Source organism: Clytia hemisphaerica, unplaced genomic scaffold, assembly GCF_902728285.1.
Source record: "Clytia hemisphaerica strain Z4C2 unplaced genomic scaffold, Clytia hemisphaerica genome assembly, whole genome shotgun sequence".
Classification (NCBI taxonomy): Eukaryota; Metazoa; Cnidaria; class Hydrozoa; order Leptothecata; family Clytiidae; genus Clytia; species Clytia hemisphaerica.
The window spans coordinates 1,967,581-1,992,989 of record NW_027103414.1 but is presented as its reverse complement, the minus strand read 5'-3'; the positions used below and the strand labels follow the sequence as shown (position 1 = coordinate 1,992,989).

Here is a 25,409-nt window from a genome sequence, read left to right as displayed (position 1 = left end):
AGGTAAGTTTGTAAATTATGATATATTTTTTTTCGCACAAACTAGGGGATATGACTTCTTTTTGTAAGAACAATTCTATTAGAACAATGAGTTTCAAAATCGCCAAAAAATAAGAACAATTTAAGAACAATGCTGAGACTCAAATTTCAAGCAATTTAGGGGTCAAAGGAATAAAAATTGATATAACCTACCTCAATTACACCTTTATTTAAAATAAGAACAGGATAAGACTAATTTGAGGCTCAAAGTGTCAAAAAAATAAGAAGAGCCGAGCCTCAGCAAAATTTTACTGGTTCTTATAAAAAAAGTCTAAATCTCGGACACACGATTGCGTCATCAAACCATGGAGGTATAAAGAAACAGGAGAAGTATGCTATTGTAACCATGCTCGCCCTACGATTAAAAAAATTACGAGGTATGCATGCTCATAATCTCATATATCGTGCATTTTTAATGAGCTCTTTTGTTGATAGGTGAAATCTTATTGGCTAACTTAAGTGTTGGAAATAAGATGAGAAGAGATTCATTGTTTCTGGCATAGGTGTAAGAAAATATTTGGATTAAAATAAGGCCTGTAAACTTTGCAATCCTTCATCAAATGACAAGATTTTTCGATCAACATTTTCTTCAAGGTGAACTCTATTGCTTAATACTTTCCTCCAAAATTCTCCATCGACTTTTTGTCTACAAATTGGGTCTGAAATTGTGTGTGCTTATACAGAACTTTTTATTTTCTGGCTGGAGAAAATATCTTTTCAAAACAAAATTTAATGGATGACAAAATTGAACGCAAACTTATTTCGTGGAGCTAAATTTTATTTTATTCTCGTATATTAGAAGGCTAGAAATCTTCGATGCTGGTAGTAAGAATGTTCAGAGCAAACTTGAGTTCTACTAAAAAGTCGTATTTCATCGGGCGAGCCTAGAATTTCTTTTGATTTATTACATAAAAGAAATCAAAAGACTTTAACGACCAATTACCGACAAATTCATCTCCTGTCTTTCTTTATACCTCTATGATCAAACCAATCGAAAACGGTAAGACGACAATATTTTGGTCCATGCAAAAGAATTTAACAGTGAAAAGTTAGAAATTTCTAAAAACAAAGAAACAAAAAGAAGGTTTCAGTTTAATTATAAAGTGTTCTAATTCAACATTTTTTACAATCTTCAATTTAGTTTTTGCTACACTAATTATTATTAATACTATTTTATTACCAGATAATTAATTAAGTGATTTTATTTTAACAACCCAAAAAAAATTTCCATTCCAATTTGATTAAAAAAATATATCTAGAAGGAAGGCCGTATGTATAACATTATTAATATAAACTTATTAAAAATAATCATAAACTTTAAATTACCATACATACATAACGTTACGACCAACGATTACCTCGTTTTCAAAATACAGTTGACGCTCTCTAATTCAATTTTCGAGGAAAATATGGTTTTAATCGAATAAGGGAGTTCGAATAGTAGAGCGTCGTTTATGAGAGTTTCTTTTTGACTGAATTTCAATATTATCGAATAATGTCGAGCGTATCGAATAGCTCAACGTCGAATTAGAGAGCGTCAACTGTATTGCCATGGTAATTGATTCTAAGGGGAGTTCATAAAAAGTTTACACTAATCATAAAAGTATCAGTTAAAGACTCAATGGATTTACTTACTTTAGTATTGGTATCAAAACGAGGCAGCCGTTGCACTCAAAAAAGGACCTTATTCAAGATTTTTACAATCGCGAAAGGTGATATTTCGCGGCGGATCAACAAATGATCAAGTTTTAGATAAGAAAAGAACATTTTAAAATAGTTATAAAACAATAAATAAATACTTGAAAAAAAAGAAGATTTAAAACAATATAAAAATGTGTTTTTAATTTTTTAATGATTAAAATTAACAAAATGCTTGATTATATATAATTTAATTAAAATGCAATGTACCTAACCAATCAAACCTAGATTAGGAATAAAGTTAGTTTGTTACTAAAGGCCAGCGAGGACCTTTCGTACCATACACAGTCTTTCGCCCACAGGACAGTTTTTTTCTATCACAATTGAGTCACAAAATGCAAGACAATATTGTCAAAAATATTTCTGCGCTTGAGAAAATTATGAAGGGCCTTTTTGAAGTAATTGTACAAAATTCACATTATTGACGGGCGTTAGTTTATTACTGGATAGGGCTAGCTCATATATAAAAATATAATTTAAATGTTATCTATCATATTACTTTTGTTTTTAAATAACTAAAGAAATTCCCACAATACTACAAGTGCAACAGCAACAAAGACGATACCAAAAAGCCTCCTTTGCTAAAGGATTACCTCACAATATCAAAACTTAGTAACATGGTGCCAACAATTGACCATAGATAGAAACCAGTACAAAATTATCTTCCAGATTCTAAGTGCCTATATATGTCTAACCCCGAAGCAGACTCTCACCATCTTAAAATTTAGTTTCATCATTAAAACCACGCTCTGATTTTCTCGGTGCTCCCGAACCAAGCTCACTTAAATAAGAACGGGGAGGACTTTGTGGTGAATCTGCCCACGGACTTCGAATTTCTACTACGCAGTCGTCAGGTTTTTGCATGTCCGATAGTAAAGGGTCTTCTGCCGCGCCTGCGCTTTCGATTGAAAAAGACCGCCATCTTTTGGCCGCCTGTAAGTCTTCTTTATCTCTTTCCGTAAATTGTTTCGGTTCCCGGTAATCTACGATGGGTTGATTTCCATATTTCGAGAGATACGGACCAGAGTCACTGTAGCTCGGTAAAGTCGGGAAGTACGGATCCTCTTCCTCTAGAAGAGGGTTCTTTTCGTTGGGTTGTTGGACGTGAAATACAATTCCTTCGGTGCTTTCGGCGTCGCTGTGTTCCGCTGCGGCGGTATCGACGTCAGGCACACTCGGTGGACCTCCGTCCGGTATGTCAAGGTGATTGCCGCTTGTAGATGTTGTGACTTTAGCATTTCCAGCGTGCGTTAGTGTTGAGTTTGTATCCAGTACAGTTTCTTCGGCTTCCGTAAGTTCTGGTAACGTTTCCATGTCTGGCTTTTGCTACGTCCTTTACTGCGGTGTCCTTTGCTGTGACGCCGTGATTTCCGGTGGTGATGGTGCTTGTGGCTTGATCGATGGACAGAAGGGTGTTGTACCGTGTCCTTGTGTCTAAAGAAAACGGAAGAGAAGAAAATAATAAGATGCCGAAACAAGATCTTGTTCAAAATGGAACTCGATATTGAAACATCTCGGATATCAAAGGGCTTGAAATTCTTTATTTGACAATTGAACATAAATTCCACTTTGGCACATTGTGTTATTTCTTTAGAAGAAAAACATTCTTGACGATGGAAGAAAAGTGAACGCTGATGGCCAGTTTGCGAAGCAAAATAAGTTGCATTGTAGTATAATCAGTTTTCTGGTCAAGCATGGCAAGCATATGGCGATGATGAGCAGTATCACTTAATAGACGATATCGGCTTTCGATAAATGCAATGCATTCTGGTTTCTAGGGACTCTCAAAGGAATTATAATCTATTATAATTGATCTATTATAATTCCTTTGAGAGTCCCTAGAAACCAGAATGCATTGCATTTATCGAAAGCCGATATCGTCTATTGGCAAAAAAAAATGTAATTCGTTGTAAGTAACTCACATTTTTCGGAATCGATCTTCAAAAGCTTCTTCTTCGTCCAGTGAATTCAACGTATACTTTCGTTTCGAATACGTTTTCTTGCTCTGTGTGTAATCAAGATGAAAGGCAAAAATAAACAATGTGTCCGGGAAAAGAAAATATAATCCCCATATAAAGTTATTTGGTTTTTCATGACCTAATTATTCAATTTCCTTTTTTTGAAAAGCTACAGTTTTGGTGAACAATTGATTATTAATCGCTAGTAACAAAAAGAAAATTGTAATTAATTTTTCCAAGTCCGTGGAACGAGAGGGTCCAATTACAATTCTTGGTATTGATAGCGTAATCTTTATATGGAAACACTCGAAAAACACTAGTTTCATTGTGTGAATTTAAAGCTGGTGGCAAACGCCCGTTGTTTTTCGGGTGTTCCCGTATTAAAGACTACGTCATGAACATCAAGAATTTGATCCTAGTTACGAGAAAATCCCTTACTCGTGTTGGAATAATGTTTCTTATCTTAACTGTCGATGAAAAAACTGGTAGAAATTGTATTACCTGTTTTCGAGCTTTCGGAATTAAGGATGAAATACTTCTCGGGTTGAAGGCGTCAGAACAAAAACTCTCCTCGTCAATAGTACGATCTAGAAGGAAGATTCAAAAACATCAAGTCAATCAACCCAATTCATTATTGAGCTAAATTGACATTATACTGTTCTGTGAAGTACCTAAAATCTTGCAAATTATCTTCATTTGTCGATATTAATTGTTAACATTTTAACCTTATAGCACCACCTAATTTTGAGATGTTGGGGGAGGGGCTGTTAGGTCTCTCAGGTAAACTAAGAAGACGCTGGAAGGGAAAGACTAAAAAATAGAAATAACGATAAAAAGGTACCTGATAAAGCATTCATATCCAGAACACCACACTCAGATGTTGACACTTTTTCTTGCGCTCTAAATGTTAAATACACAGTCAAGGATTACTGGAATGCAATTCGGAGCATATGTTACATTCTACTTTATTAACAGTAGGAAATGCACAAAATGTGTGGCAATTTCCTTTCAAGAAAGACGTTGACAAAAATGGATGTTTTGTCGTCATTCAATTGACTTGAGAATTCAAGTACTTCTTTCCATTGTTATTGTCTTTGGAAAACTTAAATCTCAGTTCTCAATCATAAAAAAGTTGATTAATGCAGTGACATAGGAAAGAATCATGCACTGAAAACACCGAAGAGTCCCTTTAATTGCTGATTGTCAAGCAGAAGCCATTCTTGGGACAAACTGGAGTTTTTACAAGCTCTTATTTGATTTGGTTGGTCGTTAAGATGTAATAAAAGAATCTTATTACTTTTTCTAAAGAACGCGTCATCTCAATCACTTTAAATGACCAATTAGTAAAGTATGTTGTAAAAACTCCAGCTCATCCCCATTCTTGGAGTCTTCAGTCCCGTCTGGGGTCGAACCCACTGTCTGCACACCGACTACTCTACCTTTATCTCAAGGCCGCTTCATAAGGGAGACATAAAGTTACCTGAGTGCAAGTTGCATTGCCACCGATGCGTTCTTTTTGATATTATTTAATGTTTCCCCGTCGTTTTGTCTGTTGAGAAAGAGTAGAGTAGAGTTATTTAACTCCAATAAAGTTGTCGCTCTTAATACAATATTATGTATTCAGCACAAGCGTTTTGCTTTGTTTTTGATAGACTGGCGTATGACAAATTAATTCTAAATTCTAGGCCGGCGAATTCTTAGCAAGTCTAGTATATTGATAAGAACGTAATTTTTAGAACCGGTGAATGTAATTTTTTTGTGCTTTGGACCGTCGAAATTCACCGTTCACCGGGCCTTATAAGACCTTAGGAGTTTCCCAAAAATTCGGAAATAAAATTCCAAAGTGGATGGTTTTGCGAAATTTCTAGCACAAAAAAAACAATATGTTAAATTTTTGCCAATCTTGAAAAAGACCTCAAAATAATGTCACCAAAACTGAGATTGAACTAACCTTGCGAAAACCATGGACGGATTATGAGCGTATTCAAGAGCACACCTAAAAATGGGAAAAAAGAAAAAAAATTATGATCAAAACACATTAAAACACAGATAGTCTATAAACGTCAGTCCATTTGTCAGTCGTCCTTTCAAATAAAACAGGGAATTCCATACTTGAAAGCGATGCGTCGTTGGTGCGCTAACAAACTGTCATCGAGTGGATTATCAGGATCTCTCTCCAGCCATCGACGTAAATACTTCTTATTGAACAGCTCCAGTAAATTCTATTAAAGGAAATAAAAGCACGCATAAAGATCGAATATCCCATCGCACAAGCTGTCATTCAAGGAATTCTGAATATTCTACATATTAATTCAGAAGGTACATTAAATTTATCGAAGAAACCAATTCGGTCACTTCTCGGATAGGATTCAATTCATATTATTAAAGATTCGCCGGGCTTTTCAATTCACGTCTTGCAAGTCAGAAAAAAGAGTAAAAGTATTTGAGACATAAAGCACAGGTATAGGGCTTCTTTAAATTGTATGAAAATAAACATGAATTCATCATATGCACCATTGCAATGTCTTCTGACATTACATCACGGAACCAACAGCTGATTGGTTGCAAGTGAAGTAAAATCAGCCAATACGTCACTTTCTACCAATCAGCTGCTGGGTCCGTGGAAGACATGGTGCAATGGTGCATATCATGAATAAGGCCACCAAGAAGAGAATGTAACATCTCAATCAAATAGAATGTACCGTTAAAAAGTATACAATAATGGCAAGTTTCCTTACCCTCCAAAACCCGTGTCCATGAACACCAATGATTTCTTCGATACCGGCAACCATGTACCCAAGCATCTGTAACAAGGAAGTAAAATTTAAAGACTTTAGTTAAATTCAATTTTGTGTACTACCCGGTGCTCACAACCTCAGTGACCTCAGAAATCAATTATCGCGATAGTACATTTCATAAATTGATCAACACTCTATCCTTTCTCTGCACTTCCTCTCTCATGAAGCCTTACTATGACTTCTGTAGACTGTCTTTTTCAAAAAGCCTAAAATGTTCAATTTAAGTTCTATGCTTTTTCAATAATGAAGTGTGCTTAAAAAGGGTATTAAAAAATCTAAAAGAAAACTTCGTTTGGATTCAATTTAGACCGAACCTTGGGAACAGGTCATTTGCCTCAAAGTGGAAAAAATCAAAAATTTACAGGTTATAATATCTTCCATTGAAAGGCTAGCAACCATTTTTGTCCAAACAGAAGGAAACATTCAAATAAACTTACACGATCGTTGACAGTTTCAGCCATACTTTTATCTCGCTTGAAAGATTTCTTTACACCCAGAATGTCGACAAGTTTCTTGATTGTTGTACCCTATAAAAGAGAATAACAAATCCTAAAAATCACATCTGCGAAACTTGACCTCTTTTTTAAAGATCGATAAATTCGTCCGAATAGGAGAGGTACTGTATTTACTCAAATAAGCGCTGCGAGTTTATATATGTTATTTTAGGTGTGGTGCTTATCAGAGAGCGGCACTTAGAGAAGAAAATACTGGTCTATTCTCCATAGTAAAAAAAAACATGCTCATCATTTTTGTTGTCAGAGCAGGGTCGGATACAGGAGGTAGGCTATCTTATTCATGGAGAATAATTAGTTTCCATATAAGGTAATACAATAATAAAGTGCACTCTCCTCCATTGGTTATAGCCTCCCTCTGTATCCGAGCCTGCAGAGAGCTTGCTCAGATCCCGGCAAAGTTACGAAACTTAGGTCAAAGTAAAAAACCTCTTGCTCTATTCAAAATGCTGTAAAATTAAAAAAATTCAGGGTCCAAATCAAATCGAGAAGCCAGTGTATGAAACCTCCACTCACTTGTTCCCTTTGAAAGGATTGGGAACTATTATCAATAGTGATGTGATTACATAGTGAATATACACATAATAAAACACAAACCTGTATGAAACAAGTGAAGAGAACAACACTGATTGTTGTGGTAACGATGGTCTGTTTGAAATCTGAACTACTTGGTTTGCCATCAATACTAGGCGTATCATCTTCTCTGATCAACATGGCTAAACAAAAAGCGACTGCACCTCGCAGACCACCATAACTCTATGAATATAATTATAGATGATTCAACATAGTTACTAGAGAGTTGACTAGCTGTTCAAACTTTCAGCACACATACCCTTCGTCTGGGTTTCATTAAAATTCAACAGCCCCCCCCCCACTAAATGTAGGGGGTAGAAACTGTGTCAAAAGTATAAATAGAAAAAATTCTATAGGTTTAATGAAGAAAAGTTGACCAAATTTATCAATTCAACAAAAAGCTTTTCATGCATAACCATCATCAGCGCTAAATTTTACTAAATGAATCACAATCAAAATTTGATTTATGATTGAACGAAGTTGAAAAATAGGAAATGATCTTTTTCATATGATCAAACAGAAACAGCTTCCAGTACACTGCGCTGCAAATAAAAAGCTTAACCGAGTTCGAATGAACTCGAAAGTCTGTAGCCATTACATTGACGTACTGACACAGTACATAAATTTGTTATCGATCATAGTAAAACATTACAGACCAACAAAACGATAAAAAAAATCACATGGTAGGGTAGTGTTGGCTACCTTTATGGCGACTTTCCCCAAGATGAGGGTGGATAGTAGGTTATACAGTAAGCTGACCGTCTAAACTAGAGGTATAATATTATTAGCAGGAAGGAGTCTTACCATGATAAACTGCTCGACTTTTTTAACTTTGGTCAGTCGTCCACATTTATTAGCCACAAACGTCAACATTGTAACACCTGGAAAAGTGATATCGATTAAATTTATAAGTAAAGAATACTAATCTTATAACTAAATACTGTAATACGCATGTCGGTAAAAGGTTCTTATCTAAAGTACTTGGCATTCACGGAAAGTTCAAATTGCAATGTTCATCATGGTGGACACAACATGTGAGATTACACTGATTCTCTCCCTGAAACGGAAAAGATGTGAGCACTGCACAAAGCACACCACCAAAATTAATCAGCCGATAAAGTGGGAAAAATTTTGATGAGGAAAACAATTGATTCATTATATTCATAATCATAAAAGCTATACTTTTATCCCGACTTTTATAGGTAAAGCAAATCAAATGTCTTGTAGTGGAGAACATAAGAGAGTGTACTTGGAAGTGTGCTGTAGCCTCTCAGCTGGCACACAACGTTGTTTCAGCGTTAATCTAACGTTAAATGGACGTTGTGAACGTTAGATAAACGTTGAAACAACGTTGTGTGCCAGCTGGGCTGCTTGAGAAAAGAACACGTATTTTTAAATACCTTGAAGGAAGAAATTTTGGCGGAAAGAAAATTTGGCGGATTTGGGGGATTTAGCCAAAATCCGCCAAATTAAGTTCCCGCCAATATTTATTTTTTCCTCCATCCACCAAATTAAATTCCCGCCAAATTTAATTTAATTCACGCATTCCCCAAATTCATGCTATTTCAAGCCTTAAAACAGGTTTTTTTTGCTTATTTAATAACGTTTTTGGCCAAAAAATATCCTGCAACCGCCAAATTAAATTCACGTCAAATTTAATTTATCCAGCTATCCGCCAAATTAAATTCCCTCTGAAAAAACTTTTTTGGCCATCCGCCAAATTAAATTCCTGCCAAAATTTCTTCCTTTAAGGTAATAAATTTACCAATTGCTCTGTACACAGTGATAAAGAGAAGGGTGAAACAAAGAAAACTCGGGTTGAGCATGTGTCTATATTGAACCAGCGATGCGCCAAGGAACATGAAGATGATCGAATCACACGATGAACTATTATAATTGAAAAAAAAAAGAAAAATTATAGAAATAATAACCGTCAGAAAATTTTCAGAGCTTAAAATAAATGAAAATTCAACTTTTGAGTTCTCAAATTATTATCGTTCATCTCATTAAAAAAATCGTCATTTTAGGACTTTCATGTCGCTAACCGTCCCACAAGTCCCACCCTAAAGAAACTGAACCAAAATCAGCTTCATCCCCCCCCCTCAGACAAAGTGGAGATGCACACTATGGGTTTTAACCAAATTGCATCTTGGGATTTATAATTTAAAATAGATCGAACCTGAGGAGTTTAAGGAAATATTTGATTGTGGTGTGAGATTTTCTTGACATGTTCGACTCGACGTAAGGTTTCATGACAATACCACAGAATAATATACTGAAAAAAGAGAGAGAAACAAAGTGAAAGCTAAAAGATTCATTTATAGAGCTTCAAAATTATGTCACAGTGATGTTACTATACTAAATATGTACCAAAGCGTTGCTTTTGGCTTTTCTTAATTCGTATACCTCCGTATAAAATCAAAAAATTTAGCATTTGATTCGTCACATACCAGATTATAAAGACTCTAAGAGTTCTTCCAAAACTTATTTCCTTTGAAATAATATACATTGGGACATTCCATTTTATATCCATACTGTGGGGTGGACGAACATTTCGAGAGGGTAATCCGAGAAAAATTTCCAGGGGGTGTTTTTTCATTTTTCCAAGGAGGTAAAAAGTTATTCTAAAATTTCCAGGGGGTATTAAAAAGACTAATTTTAGTTCGTCTACCCTCACTTTAAGGTATGAAACGAATTTTTCCAACTTCGCCATTTTCTAGGGGGTTTCCCCACATTTTCAATGATTATTTTTTTACTTGAGTAGGTTTGTTAATGGTACAGCCCATTTAAACTTCGAAGAAGAGCGAAGAGTGAGTGAAGATAAACGGCTCGTCTTATTGAGAAACTAACACAATAGAACATACCTCATGATTCCAGAGAAATGAAATATCTCAGCACATAAATATGCCATGTATGACATCAGAAATACAAAAACAGGCTCAATAACTAAAACGAGAAAAGGAATTCTATTTTGAGACGCGATGTATTACAAAAGTGAAACCTTGCTTCAGGTCAAATTAGTGTGAAAACGTTTTCGTATTAGGCAATAAAAAACCCTTGCATGATAAAATTCACGTAAAATTGTGATCCAATGCACGAAGCTAGAGTATCGAGTCTGAAGGTTTGAAATTTTCTCACTATCATAAAAGAGACAAAGGATGAAATTTGACGAAAGACGTGTTTAAGGGTGTTAAAGAAAGAGTCGATTACTCTCTATCACACATCTCCTTCTCAGATCCGGTAGAACTGTTTCAGCCAGCGGGGTAAAATAACGGGCCAAAACTCGACGGGATATTTCCATATCTTTTAAGGCTGGGGACGAAAAAGAATATTTTATAGTGAGGATTAGCTAATGTGATTATGTTTTGCAGGGACAAAAATAAGAGTAAAATATTCCACTGGGAACGATATTTGGCTGGTTTTTCTAGTGGGGCCCCAGTGGGTCTGTGAGAAGGGGTATTACCATTCAAATTTTACGGTACGAAGTTCATGACAACATTGACACAAAAATGAAAACTGTTGATAACCGTGGTTGAATCTTATAAGAAAAACAGACTCATGAGAAAGAAATCCTAGTTTTAATATAATAAAATAAAGGGTAAAATACCTCTAACATGTTCTGTAAACTTAGTGATGAAACTTGTAAGGAGAGCAAATATGACTCCGATCATTGTCCCTCCAAGAGAGACTACAAAGAAAGATGCGATACCCAAACCAACCTTTGGTCAAAAATTGAAATTAGAAAACATAGCATCTATTGGTCAAATGAAGCGACACGTTAAAAAATAGTACCGAGTTTATGTATGTGTGTTTTTCTGTGACGGAGACGATAAGGTTCTAATTTGAATAAATCCTGACCAGCTGAGGACGACGGTAAATCAGCACTTTTACCGTCCTCGATTTTGCGGGTCTGAAGTGCGGGTTATTCGAAAGCCATCAGAGTGTAAAAATGATTAAATTATGTTCAATTTTTGTAAACTAACTGTTTTCTTTAATATTCTTTTCTAGATACCTGCTCAGCATCCACAGTACCTCCAACAAGACTTTCAAATGTTCGATAAAGGACAACTGATGCAGCATCTGAAATACAAATAATGTAAGTTAAAACATTGTTTCAGTCAGGAGAGGTAAAACTGAGAGCGTTGACAGGGATGTACCATTCTTAGCAAAAGGAAATCTTTTTTTAAAGCAAAATCTCAAAATTGTGAAATCTAATATTTCTTATTGTGACATGGAATGTGGTTGGCAATAAATCCTAACTAAATTTCCCAAATAAGAAGAATGACCTTTTTTCAAATCCATTAGAATTAATAAAACAAATCAGAACACACAGTACACTTGATTGATAAAATTAAAATCAACCAAAGTATAAAATCTCACCGTTGAGTACAGATTCCCCAAACACTAGCATATACAAAACTTCATGCACATGAACTTCTTCAAAAACTGCTAAAACCTAGAAAATTTAAAAGAATAAAAGAGGTTGCATACAAATGATATTATGTGCCCACTGGATCACTCAGAGAAAAACTGTGATTGTTTGACGACGCCCTGGAGTAAGATAATTCAATTAATATTGCATTGCAGGCGTGGAAGAAATTTCAAAAGTATAACACATTAAGTTTCTCGGCTATCCTTTCTGCAAAGCAATAAAAATAATTGCAGAAGAAAATTACAAATGTCTGCAACAAAATTAGTTTGAACCGATTTTATTGCAAAGGCTTGGGCTTTCAATTTTTCCTTGCAACTTATCATTTTTAAGCAAGCTTTTTCATGTTCAATTTTCGAATGTTTTTTTTTTACATTCAAACATTTCGACGTTACATTTTAAAACATTCGAATATCTTTAGACATTCGAATGTTTTTTTAATTCAACTGTGTTTTTTTTATTTGTGTAATCACAGTTTTTCTTTTGCTGGCTAAACTGCAAAAATTTTAACATTTTGCAGTAGCCTGGAAAACACACCAGTCTAGCCTTAATTGGAGTCTAAACAAAGAGAGCCTTTAATTTCGATTTTTAAAGTTACTCTTAAAACTTACAAAAAGTGAAGTAAAGTTGCAGTCAAAAATTTAAGTTGCATTTTCATTTTCTATTTTAGGATATGAATAAGAAATAACGGTTCAAAATGAGTTACACATACCGCTACTGGGTCGACAGCAGATATAAGAGATCCAAACAAAAGTGCTTGTAGCAATGAAATGGGGAAATCACATGTTCTTCCCACAGCATACAATGAAGTACCTAGACACAAAAAATTCATGGTTTGAGAATTTGAGAGTATATTAATTAAGAAAAAGAAGTCATCACAGATAGCAATCAAAAAGTAAGGTCTTGGGGACACTTTTTCACGTTGGTGCACATGCTCCACCCCACCAACATAAGAAAAAAGAGCGTGTCCCATGGTTTTTTTTTTGTTTCCTGGGACAAAAGTGAAAGAAAAATAGGGTGGAGACACGAGAAAGTATTTCAGGTTGGTGGAATGGAGCATGTTGCATTGCACCAACGCGAAAAAAATTCTCGTATCCCTTGCCTTAAGAAGCCATTCGTTTTGATCATTATGATTACTGACCAGCCAGTTATAGAAATCAATTGAAAACATTGAGAGTGTGATGGCAAAGAAAATCATTTTATCCATAATACAATACGATTATTTCTTTAAAATACTGTAAAATATTCTCCCACCCAAACCAAACTAGCTGGCAGGTCGGGACAGCCACAACAGTTTTTTCAATTTTTAACAAAAGAAGTATTTCAAAAATCAGAAGTATGCTCACCAACTGCAAATGCATTGAAGATAGTACCCTACAAAAGATCAAAATTTGATTAATTGAAATAAAAAAATAAAAAAATAAGTTATGTTTCTTTTCAAATTGAAACCATTTTGCAATGATAAGAAAAATAAGCCCTAAAAATAATTTCTAACTTACAAATACAGCATACAACAAAATGGTACCAATGTTTAAATAAAAGACTTGTGATGGCATGAAATAGCCGGCATCAAGAATAATTCTAGAAATAATAAAATTTATATCTTTTGAAATTAATATTTATAGCTAGGAAATAAGGTACCTCGAAATGAGATATTACTTAATCATTTTTTAAAGTTGACTCTTTGCTGGTGAAGTAGAAAACCTTGAAAATCATAAAACGACTTTGGCACAAGGACAAGTACAATAAGAGGGTATGGATTAGGACGGTACGGATTTAAATGGATCAATTTCCTCATTGTTTTTGATAAAGTTTTTATCAGAGAACAAAGTGTGTGTATTCCTGCCCACATTATTTCTCTAAATGGTAATTTATAACAGACATAAAGTTTATTTTTGAAGGGCCCCTAGTGAGAAAAAAAATTGATTATTGGAAGACTTAGCATCAAAGTGAACTTACGGAGGAAGAAGAAAGTAAAAAAATAAATTTGATGTTAAGAACAAATCCCCCTTCGCCAACTCTGTTTCTCTGAAAATAAAAATAAGATTCTTTGAAATTTTGCCATTCCAAAAGTAAATTTAAAGAAAAACAACAATGTTTTTAAAATTGAGCAAAAGCTTTTCGATTAAAAATCATCTTCAGTGCTAACATCATTTGTAGCACTGAAGATGATTTTTAATCGAAAAGCTTTTGCTCAATTTTAAAAACATTGTTGTTTTTCTTTAAATTTAAAAATAAGATTGTGCAATGTGTCATAAGCATACTATTGTAGCAAGGGTTTAAATTAATAAAAAAGGAACTTTTCTTCTTATTGATGTTTCATTTTAAAATAATTTATTGTTAAAAAGGTAAATTCTTTCTGAAAATAGGTATCTATTCTATTTTGAAATACATCCCACATAACACTAAGTTAATTTACAAGCTGAAGGAAAAACAGTAAAGAAAACAAGTAAGGGAAGTATGAAAGTGCATTTCTCAAAATGGGGAAATATTAATTTGCTGGAAATGTCATTAAAACTAATAAAAACAATTTTAAAGCATTTTTGACGTCTTACTGTAAAATCAGCCCAATCGGTATTCCAAGTAAAATCAATAAACTAAACAAAGAGTAAAAACAATTATTAAGGCACCCCACTATACTCATAGTTAATATGCGTCCTTTTGATAAAATTCAAAATTTTAAATTCAAATGAAATCAATTTTACATATTTTTTATTGATGTACAGTATATTTTAGACGATCATTTCTGAATTCAATTTTAAGATAAGTTCGACCAGACTAATTTATATCAATGGTTTGATGGCATTTTCAGAGTTTGGTTTGCGAACCGAAGTGAGTATGTAATGTGCTTCTAAACTAATAGCTTGGGAGCCAGGAAGCTTAGATTACCATCTTTTTTCAAAAGGTACAAGAACTATACAGCCAGCCCGCAAGTTTGGCTGATAGAGTCAGTCAAATGTATCTTTTAGGAACTTAATTGAAATTTCACAGGTCGAATAGTTCTCGCAGAACAAGAATTTTAATTCAAACTGATTACAGTACAGACCACACAAAGTTTCCAAACACTTTACCATGATTCTGGGATGGTAGAAGAGAGCTTCTCATAGTGATGGAACACTAAAAAAAAACAGAAATAACGAATTGACGAATCACAGTAAACATACTTACCACCTTCTATAGTCTCTTAAATGAAATAAATAGAGTGAAAACTAAACCTAAGACTACTTATCTGAAATTTCAAAAAAGGGTACCAGAAAAATATTAACTCTAGCAGAAATTACTGGTAATAATACATCCTTTTTCGATAAGAACAATATGAGGCCCAAAGAAATAAAAAAGGACAGTTGAAATTAATTACTGATTCTTATAAAAACAAGTGTGATTATATCTTTATTATGCGTAATAAAATCTTTTATATTTATGGAAAAACTGTTTGCAACACTCTTATTAAAGAAAAATACTATTTGAGCTCTTTAGTTTAGACGATTTTGATGTATGCCAATTTTTACAGAAGTCAGCAGAAAGTTTTTAAGATAACCCACTTTTAGTTTCCTCTTATTGATGTTTCTACGAAACTAAGAGTGGGATATTTTAACTAAGTCCAAAAAAAAGAAGAAAAAATGCAAAAAAAAACACTAACCTATTTTAGCCAAGCTTGCCAATAATACCCAGCAACAAACAACAAATGGAGTTGCCACATTCCTTCCAAAGTCGAATTTGAAAATGTGAATTCCCCCGCTATGTCCATCTTCATGGGATGAATCTGTCCCATTTTTGGCAGATACTTTTGTAATACATATCAAAATCACAGCAATGTACAAAGTGGTACACACATTTTTCATTTTTCTGTAAAAACCAAAGTTTTATCGTACAAAATACAGCTTTTCTATATAGCCTTATGCCAAAGTTTATGCAAAATATATTGAAATTCCTCGCTACTCTCTTTTTTTTAGAATAAACTTCTACTCCTCCAAAGCAATATAAATAAAATTAATGTTGAAATGGAAACTGCACTGTATCATTTTTGCAAAAAGTCATATTAAAAAACGCAGGTAGAGATAAGATAACACTTTTATTTAACCATTATTTCATTAATAGTATGATAGTAATCTATTCTAACCACTATTCTGTTGAGAAAAACAAACAATTTGATTGCTGATGGATTAACAAAAAATCATTCAACTTGTCAAGTACATGTAAACAATGACAGTGTTGCATGTAACTAGACACTTGCCTTTTTCATTCATATCGAAGAGTCATCCTCATTTTTAATATTTTGAAATCTACAACCAGGTATTTAAAGGATTTATAATACAAAAAAATAAAGAAAATGAAAGCATATTTACTGAGAAAAACTATCAACACTATTGAAAAAGATTTTTGAAAAAGAAATAAAAAAGCTGTTAAACGCTTTTCTTTATAAAAACAATCCACTATCAGAAAAATGCACAGCTTAATAAATAAGGTTTCCAGAAAACTCAAACCATCGCGCTCTACCGTGACATTTTCTTCTTTTAGAAAAAACAATAAAAATAATAATTTGGCTAAGAACATTGATCTATATCCTTTTAATTAAATAGTGATTCTTATGGATAAAGATTCGTTATTCAGCCAAGAAAAAAATAAGTGTTTCTAGAAAACTCAAACCATTGCACTCTAAGGTGACATTTTCATTTTTAAAAAAACTAATAAAAATAATAATAATATGGCTAAGAACATTGATGTATGCTTATTAATAGTGATTCTTATAGGTAAACATGTGTTTTTTGAGCCAGCAAAATTTTTTTGCAAAATCTTTTACGTATGATGGTACCCTACTTTCATGCAATGCAAATCAGAAAAATTAATGATCCAATTTTTCACTAAGTCCAAAAACCCATTTTTTAGCTGTTTTTTGGACAAATTTGCCCAAAAATTTTTTTTTTCAAAAATCGGGCTACGTCACATTTTGGCCACCACCATTTTGCACCTTTGTACCAAAAATCAAAAGATTCCTATGATTCAATCTTGAGAAAAGTTGGTAATAGACGGAACGACGAACGAACGAACGAACACTGATTTTTAATGGTTTTCAAATGTCAAAAATAACTATTCAGAACGATTCCTCTTGTTGAGTAGATAAAAAAAATGGGGTCACTTTTGAAATTTGGACCATGTGATCCCAAGATATGACCTCTAAAGTCCAAAAACTGACGATTTTGATGACGTTAGCATTTTTACTAAGAGCGATGAATTGGAACATCGACATGCTCATGATTTAGCCCTGATCACGGGCTTTCAGAAAAATATATGCTTTAATATGTTTAGATCAGCCGTGGCGCAGGTTGGCGAGATATGATGATTTTAAAATCGTTTAAAACCCTTATTTTTGCTGAGTCAGGACTTTTGTTCGATTTTAAAATCGTTATATCTCACCAACAGTTGGTTTAAACATACTGAACCATATATTTTTCTGAAAGCCCATGATCAGGGCTACATGATTAAATCATCGACGTTCCAATTTATCAATCTCAGTAAAAATGCTGACGTCATCAAAATCGTCATTTTTTGGACTTTAGAGGTCATATCTCTGGACCATGTGGTTCAAATTTCAAAAGTGACCCCATTTTCTTTATTTACTCATCGAGAGGAATCTCCCTGTATAGTTATTTTTTACATTTGAAAACCATCAAAAATCAGTTCAAGGGTCCCCCTTGATTAATTGTAGAAAAAAGTGCCATGCCCGCCATTATGGATTTGAGGGTGTTCCCATCTTCCTGGGGGTGGGGCTTTTTTTGGTGATTCCTGACATGTTCCTGGACCTCTGTGCAAAATTTCATCTCTACACCATTTTTGTTCCCGTTTTGGTGGTTTATGACCTAATTCTACCTGACTATAATATTCAACACAAAAAGACAAAATAACCCCAGCGAGATCGCTCAATGTTTCAATTCAGGCATCGAAATAAGGGATAGAAAGTGCATCGCAATTTTTTGATAATCATGATTTTGCATCCTAAAATGGATAAAATTTTTAGCTTCTAAGTAATCCAAAAATGCATTGCAAATTGCGAAATGCGATACGCTAATTCAATACCTGCAATTTCAAGCTAAAAAGGCTGATTTTCTCTGATTCTGGGTAGCAAAATGCACGAAAGCAGCATTTTTGAGAACCCACAACTTTCAAACTTTTAAGGTTCACACTTGAAATTTTCAGCAATGAAACACTTCAGAGAAGGCTCCAGGAAAAACCAATCTTGAGTTTTCAAAAATTTCCTATAAATCCATAATGGCGCCCTAGAAATTGAGTTTTCATGCTAAATGCCAATATTTCAAGCTAAAACTTGGTATTCTTGGGCTAAAATCTCAAAAATGATTTCAAGGGTGTACCTTAAAAAGTTTACAGTATATGGCCCCCAAAACGGAGACGGCCCCCAAAACAGAGGTTTTATTAAAATGAAGATTCTGACTTGTAGATTTATCAGAATTAAACGATTTTTGTTTATTTTGAAAGAATGATGGTTATACTTAAAACTGAGCATGTTTTTGCTGGTTTGAGACAGATTCAAAATAACATATTTGCGTCTAAAGGAAATAATTTAACACCAAAATTAGATAAAAATTGCATATAACTCACTCTAGCTCCTTGGATATTGAATATAAGTTATGAAAACGGGGTATAGGATACTTTCTACACCTAATGCCGTTCAGAAAATGCAGATACATCTGTGACTTTCTGGGTAAAAGATATAGCATCTTGAAGGTCAACCAGTATTTTGGAGCCCTAGAATCAGCATTGACAAAACCGAAAATTCTAAATATGAGATAAAGCAAAAAATCTTGGAATTCTATTCCTATCACCTTGAGTTAATAGTTCATAACAAAAAATTAACATTATATATAAAAATTTTCGCTGAATCAGCAAAAACGGCAAATTCAGTAATTTTTTTGCAAAATATAGGACAAAAATATCTTTAAAGTCTAATATTTTCAGTTTCAGTTAAGCTTTTTTTCTAAAATTTTCACAGCTTATTCCATACATTAATAGAACTATTTTCAAAAGAGATTTGTTTTCAAAAACTTGATTAAGACGTTGTTAAATCAAATTGTCATTTTGAAAATTTCTAAATTTTCAGTTTGGACTTTGTAATATCGAAAATCTTGAAATATTTCATAAAAATCATAAATTTTACATCCATCGGGTCGTAAATTTAAGGGAAAACACAAATATGTTCATAGTTTTTCCCCCTATTACCAATGGGCTTAATAATTTGATTTTAACTCCACCTCCGTTTTGGGGGCCCCAAACCTGCATTTTGACAACCAAGGGTATACTGTAAAAATTTTATCAAATAAATTTATGCCCAAAACCCTCTAAATCATATTTCAAAACTATGGTCAAAATTTTGTATTCATATCTTAAAGATATCTCAAGAAATCGCTAAAATTTCAAACCTCCGTTTTGGGGGCCATTAGAAAAAAGCTACCTATCTTTAAGCGATTGAAAAATATTGTTGAAATTGAAAATTTTGAAAAAGAACTTCCAGGAAATAAAGTAGAGATGTTAAAGGTTTTCATGCAGCAAAAATTTTTGTAAAATCTCTTTTCCTCTAGATTTGAGAGAAATTTCAAATTTGATCGCCGTTTTGGGGGCCACATACTGTAAAAGTTGTAGGTCCTCAAAAATGCTGCTTTCATGCATTTTGCTACCCAGAATTGGAGAAAATCAGCCTTTTTAGCTTGAAATTGAAACATTGAGCGATCTCGCTGGGGTTATTTTTTCTTTTTGTGTTGACACCATTACCATTTAGAAACCATTTTGACCCTTTATTGGGCTTTGATAGTCTTAAAATGGGCAAAAAATGCAATTTTTACTCATTTTTCGCTTTAAGTGCGAATCAAAGACCCCCTTGGGAATGCTGGATTTTTTACCTAGGAGGTTGAAAACTGCGCAAAATGTTTTACAATAGATTAAATTTTCACAAAAAAATACTACACTTTGAATTTTTTGACATTTTTTTTCCTTCACTCGCATTCTGGAAACACTACATTTTTTTTATTTTTGCCTTATGGATAAAGATTCAATTATTAAGGCAAAAAAATGTTTTCGCAAAAACTGCTTCAACCATCTTTTACCTGGGTCAAGTTGAACATTTACAAGAATCTTTGTCAAATTTCAAAACAAATGAACTTCGCAGCTCCGCTCACATTTTTGTTTTGATTTTTAAGTTTGTATTTTAATGACCAGACAGGTCATTCTTCATTGAGGGCTATGCATGTTTGCCTCCACTGATGGAAGTTACCCAACTTTGCCAAGGGCCTCCTTGGTCTTTTATAACATTAGTTCGGATAGAATAAAAACATACCTGATCAACACAACCAAACCTTCTGTCTTAATTTTACTCTTTCCTTCCCAACAACTTTCGTCGTTGCTTATGTAGGTTTTAAAATCCACAAGTAATGAACCTCTTATAGCTTTATCTGAATAAATCTGGTTGAAAACATTCTGTCGGGTTTCATTCCGTATGTTTTTTATCCAAATGGTAAACCGGTTTCCCTGATTTCCCGATAATTAAAAATTGGAACTTTCCCGTGGACGCGATTGGGCGTACTGCCATTGCGAAATATTTGAATCGACATTGACATATTTAATGAATGATGTCATAATCCAGGCGGTGTCAACCGAACCCTATCGAACCGATTTTCGTTATCGAACCATCGAACTTTATCATACAAAATCGAACGATAGCTGTTTGATTACCGAACCTGATTGAACAGCTATCAAACTTTACGAAAATTTCTTGATAAGTTCGATTTAGTTCGATGAGTGTTCTTTGTTTGATGAAGTTCGATTGATGTTCGATGAGTTCGATTTAAGTTTGATGTGGTGCGATGAAAGTTGGATGTGGTTCGATGATTGTGTCGGATTGATTCTACTTTTCTTTACCTTTCAGAAAATTACGAGGTTGTTTATAATCAAAACACAGGCACCATAATATGCTTCACTCATTATTGATCATTTGAAATAATAGAGGTGACACTTTCTTTAAAGAAAGTAATAAATAAATAATAATAATTTTTTTCTTCTTCAAATTAACAACCAAAGAGCTTGTAAAAGCTCCAGCTTGTCCATCTGATGGGATAGATACAGGATGGCCCGCAAGAATGGCCCGTGGGCAGCCGCCAATACGCCCTCGGAATATAAATAAAAAATTTGGCGGCAAGGTATAAATCGATTTAATCGAACATTGATCTTAATCGAACTGATCGAACCTCAATTGTATTCATCGAACTGCGGTCGAACTATAATCGTATAATCTAACAGTCATCGAACTTTACGAAAGTTTTCCCGGTTTGATAGGTGTTCGATTAGGTTTGGTAATCGAACAGCTATCGTTCTATAGGGTTCGATTAAGTTTGATTAGTTCAATAATCGAACAGTTCGATTGACACCGCCTGGCATAATCAATGCCGTGCATATTTTGTCAACATCCTTTTCATTGGATAAAAATACCACTAATAAAATATACAAGATAAGTAAACATAAATTTATCGCCCGCGAGCACGACATAGCTAAGCGCACCCCTCTTATTCATTATCTAAGAATTGAAGCAAGCAAAGATTACCGCTTGGGCTGATGGCTGACAAAGGTTATTTGAAGATATATTCAGTTATAATCCAAGGTATATAGAACAAACTAAACATAGAAAGGGGGTATATATCTTAGTGATGATGATCGGTATTTTTTTGGATTCTATGTTTAGATTTTTCTAACCAGACCTGTTGCTATGTACACGCGCCATGTTGCTAAGACCTTTGCTTGAAATCGAAAGCGAAACCAAAACCAAAATAATTTTTAGCGCACACTGCTGTTTGCCTAAATGTTAGGGACCTTAAGCAACTAGGACGGCGACTTGAGGGAGTATGTGGAGAAAATATTAAAATCTAATGGTAAATTTTATTCGATTTTACAATGGTTTAATAGCACGTGAATGGACTTTGTTAACAAAAGCAAACTTAGGTGAAAAATAATCTTTTATCTCCCGAGTGATTTAAATGATTAATTATTATTGTACTCTTTTATTACCGCCTTCGTCTTAGAGAGAACGTTGAAACATGTTTTTTAAGTCGCCTTGTAATTTTGAAACATCCAGTAATTACCCAATTAAATCTAAGTATTCTCATGAGATAAGTATACGAAAAGAATGAAATCTTTTTCTGATTCAAATGTTGATCCCATAAGGGATTTGTTATTGTTGGATGCTACAGTTCTCACTACAACCGCCATCCTAGTTGCTTAAGGTCCCTATCGATAAGGTGAAAGGAGGTCCTGACTGGACTTCACCACGGTATTAGCTAATTAAAAATAAATGATTAAATTAATGATATCAATGAAGATTTTCAACATCAATTGCTAAACAATGGATTAAAATATATAAACCAGACTCCTGTGCTCGATAGGATCGATCATCCGAACGGCTCGATGACGGATCGATATGTGATCAATGGATTACTTAACGATCCAGATTGGACATCGATAGAGGATTGATACTCAAGATTTTTTTAAGCTTATGATTAGTTATCGATTATTTATCGATCTATCGATATGTGATCGATGGATTACTTAACGATCCGGATGGGAGATCGATAGACCTTTTTTCAAAGAGACCACCCTGTTGAATAATTATGTAGTCCAGCAGAAAAACAATGATAAAACCATGCATAATTATTACAACATGCATGATACAGTAATTATGCATGGCTCTATCATTGTTTTTATGGCTGGACTACATAATTATTCAACAGGACGTCTATGGAAGATTCAGCCATTAAAAAGTCTTGAGTATCGATCCTTCGTTGATCCATTATTGAGCTAGTATTTCAATTGAGTATATCGTTCAATTGAGTATATCGATTCGTCAGCGATTGTTAATCGATTCGTCATCGATCGTTAATCGATTCGTCATCGATCGTTAATCGATTCGTCATCGATCGTTAATCGATTCATCAGCGATCGTTAATCGTTTCGTCATTGATCGTTAATCGATTCGTCATCGATCGTTAATCGATTTGTTATCAATCGTTAATCGATTTGTTATCGATCGTAAATCTAGATCAATAAAAGATCGATGATAGATCAATAAATAATCGATAACTAATCATAATCTTAAAAAAATCTTGAATATCGATCCTCTATCGATCTCCCATCCGGAACGTTAAGTAATCCATCGATCACATATCGATCCGTCATTGAGCCGTTCCGATGATCGATCCTATCGAGCACGGACGTCTGGTATAATTGATGCATACTCAATTAACAATCGATGACGAATCGATTAATAGTCGATGACAAATCGATATACTCGATTGAAATACTAGCTCGATAATGGATCAACGAAGGATCGATACTCAAGACTTTTTAATGGCTGAATCTTCCATCGATCTCCTATCCGGATTGTTAAGTAATCCATCGATCACATATCGATCCGTCATCAAGCCATTCCGATGATCGATCCTATCAAGCACGGGAGTCTGGTATAAAACATCAGGTCCTGCTGAAATTACACATAGGATCGTAGAAACTTTCCGAAGAAGCTGGTGGTCTGAACATGGTCCGAACATGTTTGGGTCTGTGCGGGCCATGTTCGGACCGTTCTTAAGAAAATAATAATAATCGCGTGGTCCTTCCCATTTTTACCTTACATTGGGGCAAAATTATTTTAAAGGGAACCAGAGACCACCTTGATTTCAAAAGGATATTGTGCATAAAGTGGAGATTGTCATTGAATGATTTTAATTTCAGATGATGCACAATAAAAAATGCTGAAAAATGAGAGCTCATACAAGTCTTTAGCACAAGTGAAACTAAAGTTATGGCATTTTAAAGCTCAAAAACTGCTGATTTTTTCCATGAAACGGAGTGTCACCCAAAAATTTGCATAGTTAAAGTGGTTAAAAATAAATTGACACTGACTGATGATTATACTATCAAAGTCATGATTTTTAGCCATAGCAACGATAACACTTTGAGAAAATCAAAAAGATTTTTTGTAACACTCAACCAATTTTTTAAATTTATCATGAATGCGGTACACATGATTTGAAAAGGAATCGGCTGTAAAAATCTTATTCAACTTTAGAACCCTATATAGGGTTAATAAAGGTTTTCAAGATGGATCAAATGCCTAGATTTTGATACAAAGTTACTGTATCAGCTTAAAAAATGTTTGAGGTGATATGGTTAAGTGAAAATTTCATAATTTTTATTTCAGTAAGTAAGATAATTTTCCGCCATTCCGTAACCAAAAATGATTTCTCAATTAAAAACCAGTCTTCCCCCAATGGCAATTAATTTATGCCTGCATGGTTTGAAAGTACTCAGTAAGAGGTAGAAACTTGCCAAATATTTTACTCTAAAAATGTTTCCTTAAAACTTTACAGCATTTTTAATTTTTCCGTCATTCCGTAACCAAGATTTTTGGAAAGTAAAATCCTCAACCGTTCAATCCAAGGAAGGCCAAACATGCTGCAAATGAGTTTTCTTGATCAATTGTTGGCCTATGTTGGATTTTGAATAACTAAAACTGCAGCATTCATTGTATTTTTTTGTGATATGGCTGTGGCTGTTTTTTAGGCTTAAAAGCTTTAATTTCAAGGCTTTTTAGCCTGAAAAATGGCAAAATCAAGTTTTGGAAGTGCTGTAGCTCTAAAACAACTGCCAATAATGAGTTTAAGATACTATCAGTGCGTCGCAAACAGCCATATAAACAAAACTAAACATTCTCACAAAAGTTGTCTTTTTGATTTCCCAAACATTCGTCTCAAGCGTTCCCTTTCACAATAATTTATGTAATTGCAATTGCAGTCAGTCCACAGTCGGCTTCAACATATACACGTGTTTTTATTTACGTGACCGAAGTGCCTACTAAAACAATCCGGGGGTAAATAGCGAAGCAACACAGCAGATTATTCGTAAGTATCTTTTGGCATTGACAATCAAATACAATATATATTATACTATATATTTCCTTAATTCAAAAATCAAAAATTCATTTTTCATTCGCGAAAGATAAAAATAAAAGAATAATGAATTAATAATACATACTAAGACGCCCCCGTCTTTTACTCTCATTTAATTTCCAATCTCGGCACGTGCAAAACGCCCGTCCGCCCAATATCCACCCAATCAGCTTAAATTCACTTTAATTGTCCTTTGACATTCAAAAAATAGTATTTAAGAATTATGAATTTATAATAATTACAAAAAACAAAAAGTTTGATACTTCATTAGTGAAATATTCAATAAATTCCTGGTTTCAATTTTCAGTGGGCGTTCTTCTAGGGCTTCGTTTATCGCGCAATTTTTGCGTCACACAAACTTTCTCGGCCGCTCGTAATAATTATACATTGCCAAATTTGGTTCTC

At 33.9% G+C, this 25,409-nt stretch overlaps 1 protein-coding gene across 1 annotated transcript; it reads right to left on the bottom strand.

Moving 5' to 3' along the window:
• Positions 1 to 1,123: 1,123 nt before the first annotated feature.
• Positions 1,124 to 15,853, bottom strand: LOC136797580 (sodium/hydrogen exchanger 3-like). Its single transcript, XM_067054166.1, has 24 exons — positions 15,647 to 15,853; positions 15,078 to 15,123; positions 14,562 to 14,603; positions 13,966 to 14,034; positions 13,506 to 13,587; positions 13,353 to 13,380; positions 12,719 to 12,819; positions 11,958 to 12,033; positions 11,590 to 11,657; positions 11,185 to 11,296; positions 10,442 to 10,523; positions 9,757 to 9,852; positions 9,343 to 9,464; positions 8,382 to 8,458; positions 7,602 to 7,760; positions 6,930 to 7,019; positions 6,433 to 6,498; positions 5,807 to 5,916; positions 5,646 to 5,690; positions 5,175 to 5,243; positions 4,536 to 4,594; positions 4,196 to 4,281; positions 3,659 to 3,741; positions 1,124 to 3,170 (listed from the first exon to the last, which is right to left on the bottom strand). Exons 1-24 carry the CDS (start codon positions 15,846 to 15,848, stop codon positions 2,987 to 2,989), a joined length of 2,154 nt encoding a protein of 717 aa, XP_066910267.1. The 5' UTR covers positions 15,849 to 15,853; the 3' UTR covers positions 1,124 to 2,986.
• Positions 15,854 to 25,409: the final 9,556 nt, after the last annotated feature.

Excerpts from the sequence above, each read along its gene's own strand:
- LOC136797580 (XM_067054166.1), bottom strand. The coding sequence starts at position 15,848 with ATGAAAAATGTGTGTACCACTTTGTACATTGCTGTGATTTTGATATGT. Across the intron at positions 7,761-8,381 it reads AAGTCGAGCAGTTTATCATG|AGTTATGGTGGTCTGCGAGG; the intron begins GTAAGACTCCTT and ends TTATATTCATAG. Across the intron at positions 5,244-5,645 it reads CCGTCCATGGTTTTCGCAAG|ACAAAACGACGGGGAAACAT; the intron begins GTTAGTTCAATC and ends CTTTCTCAACAG.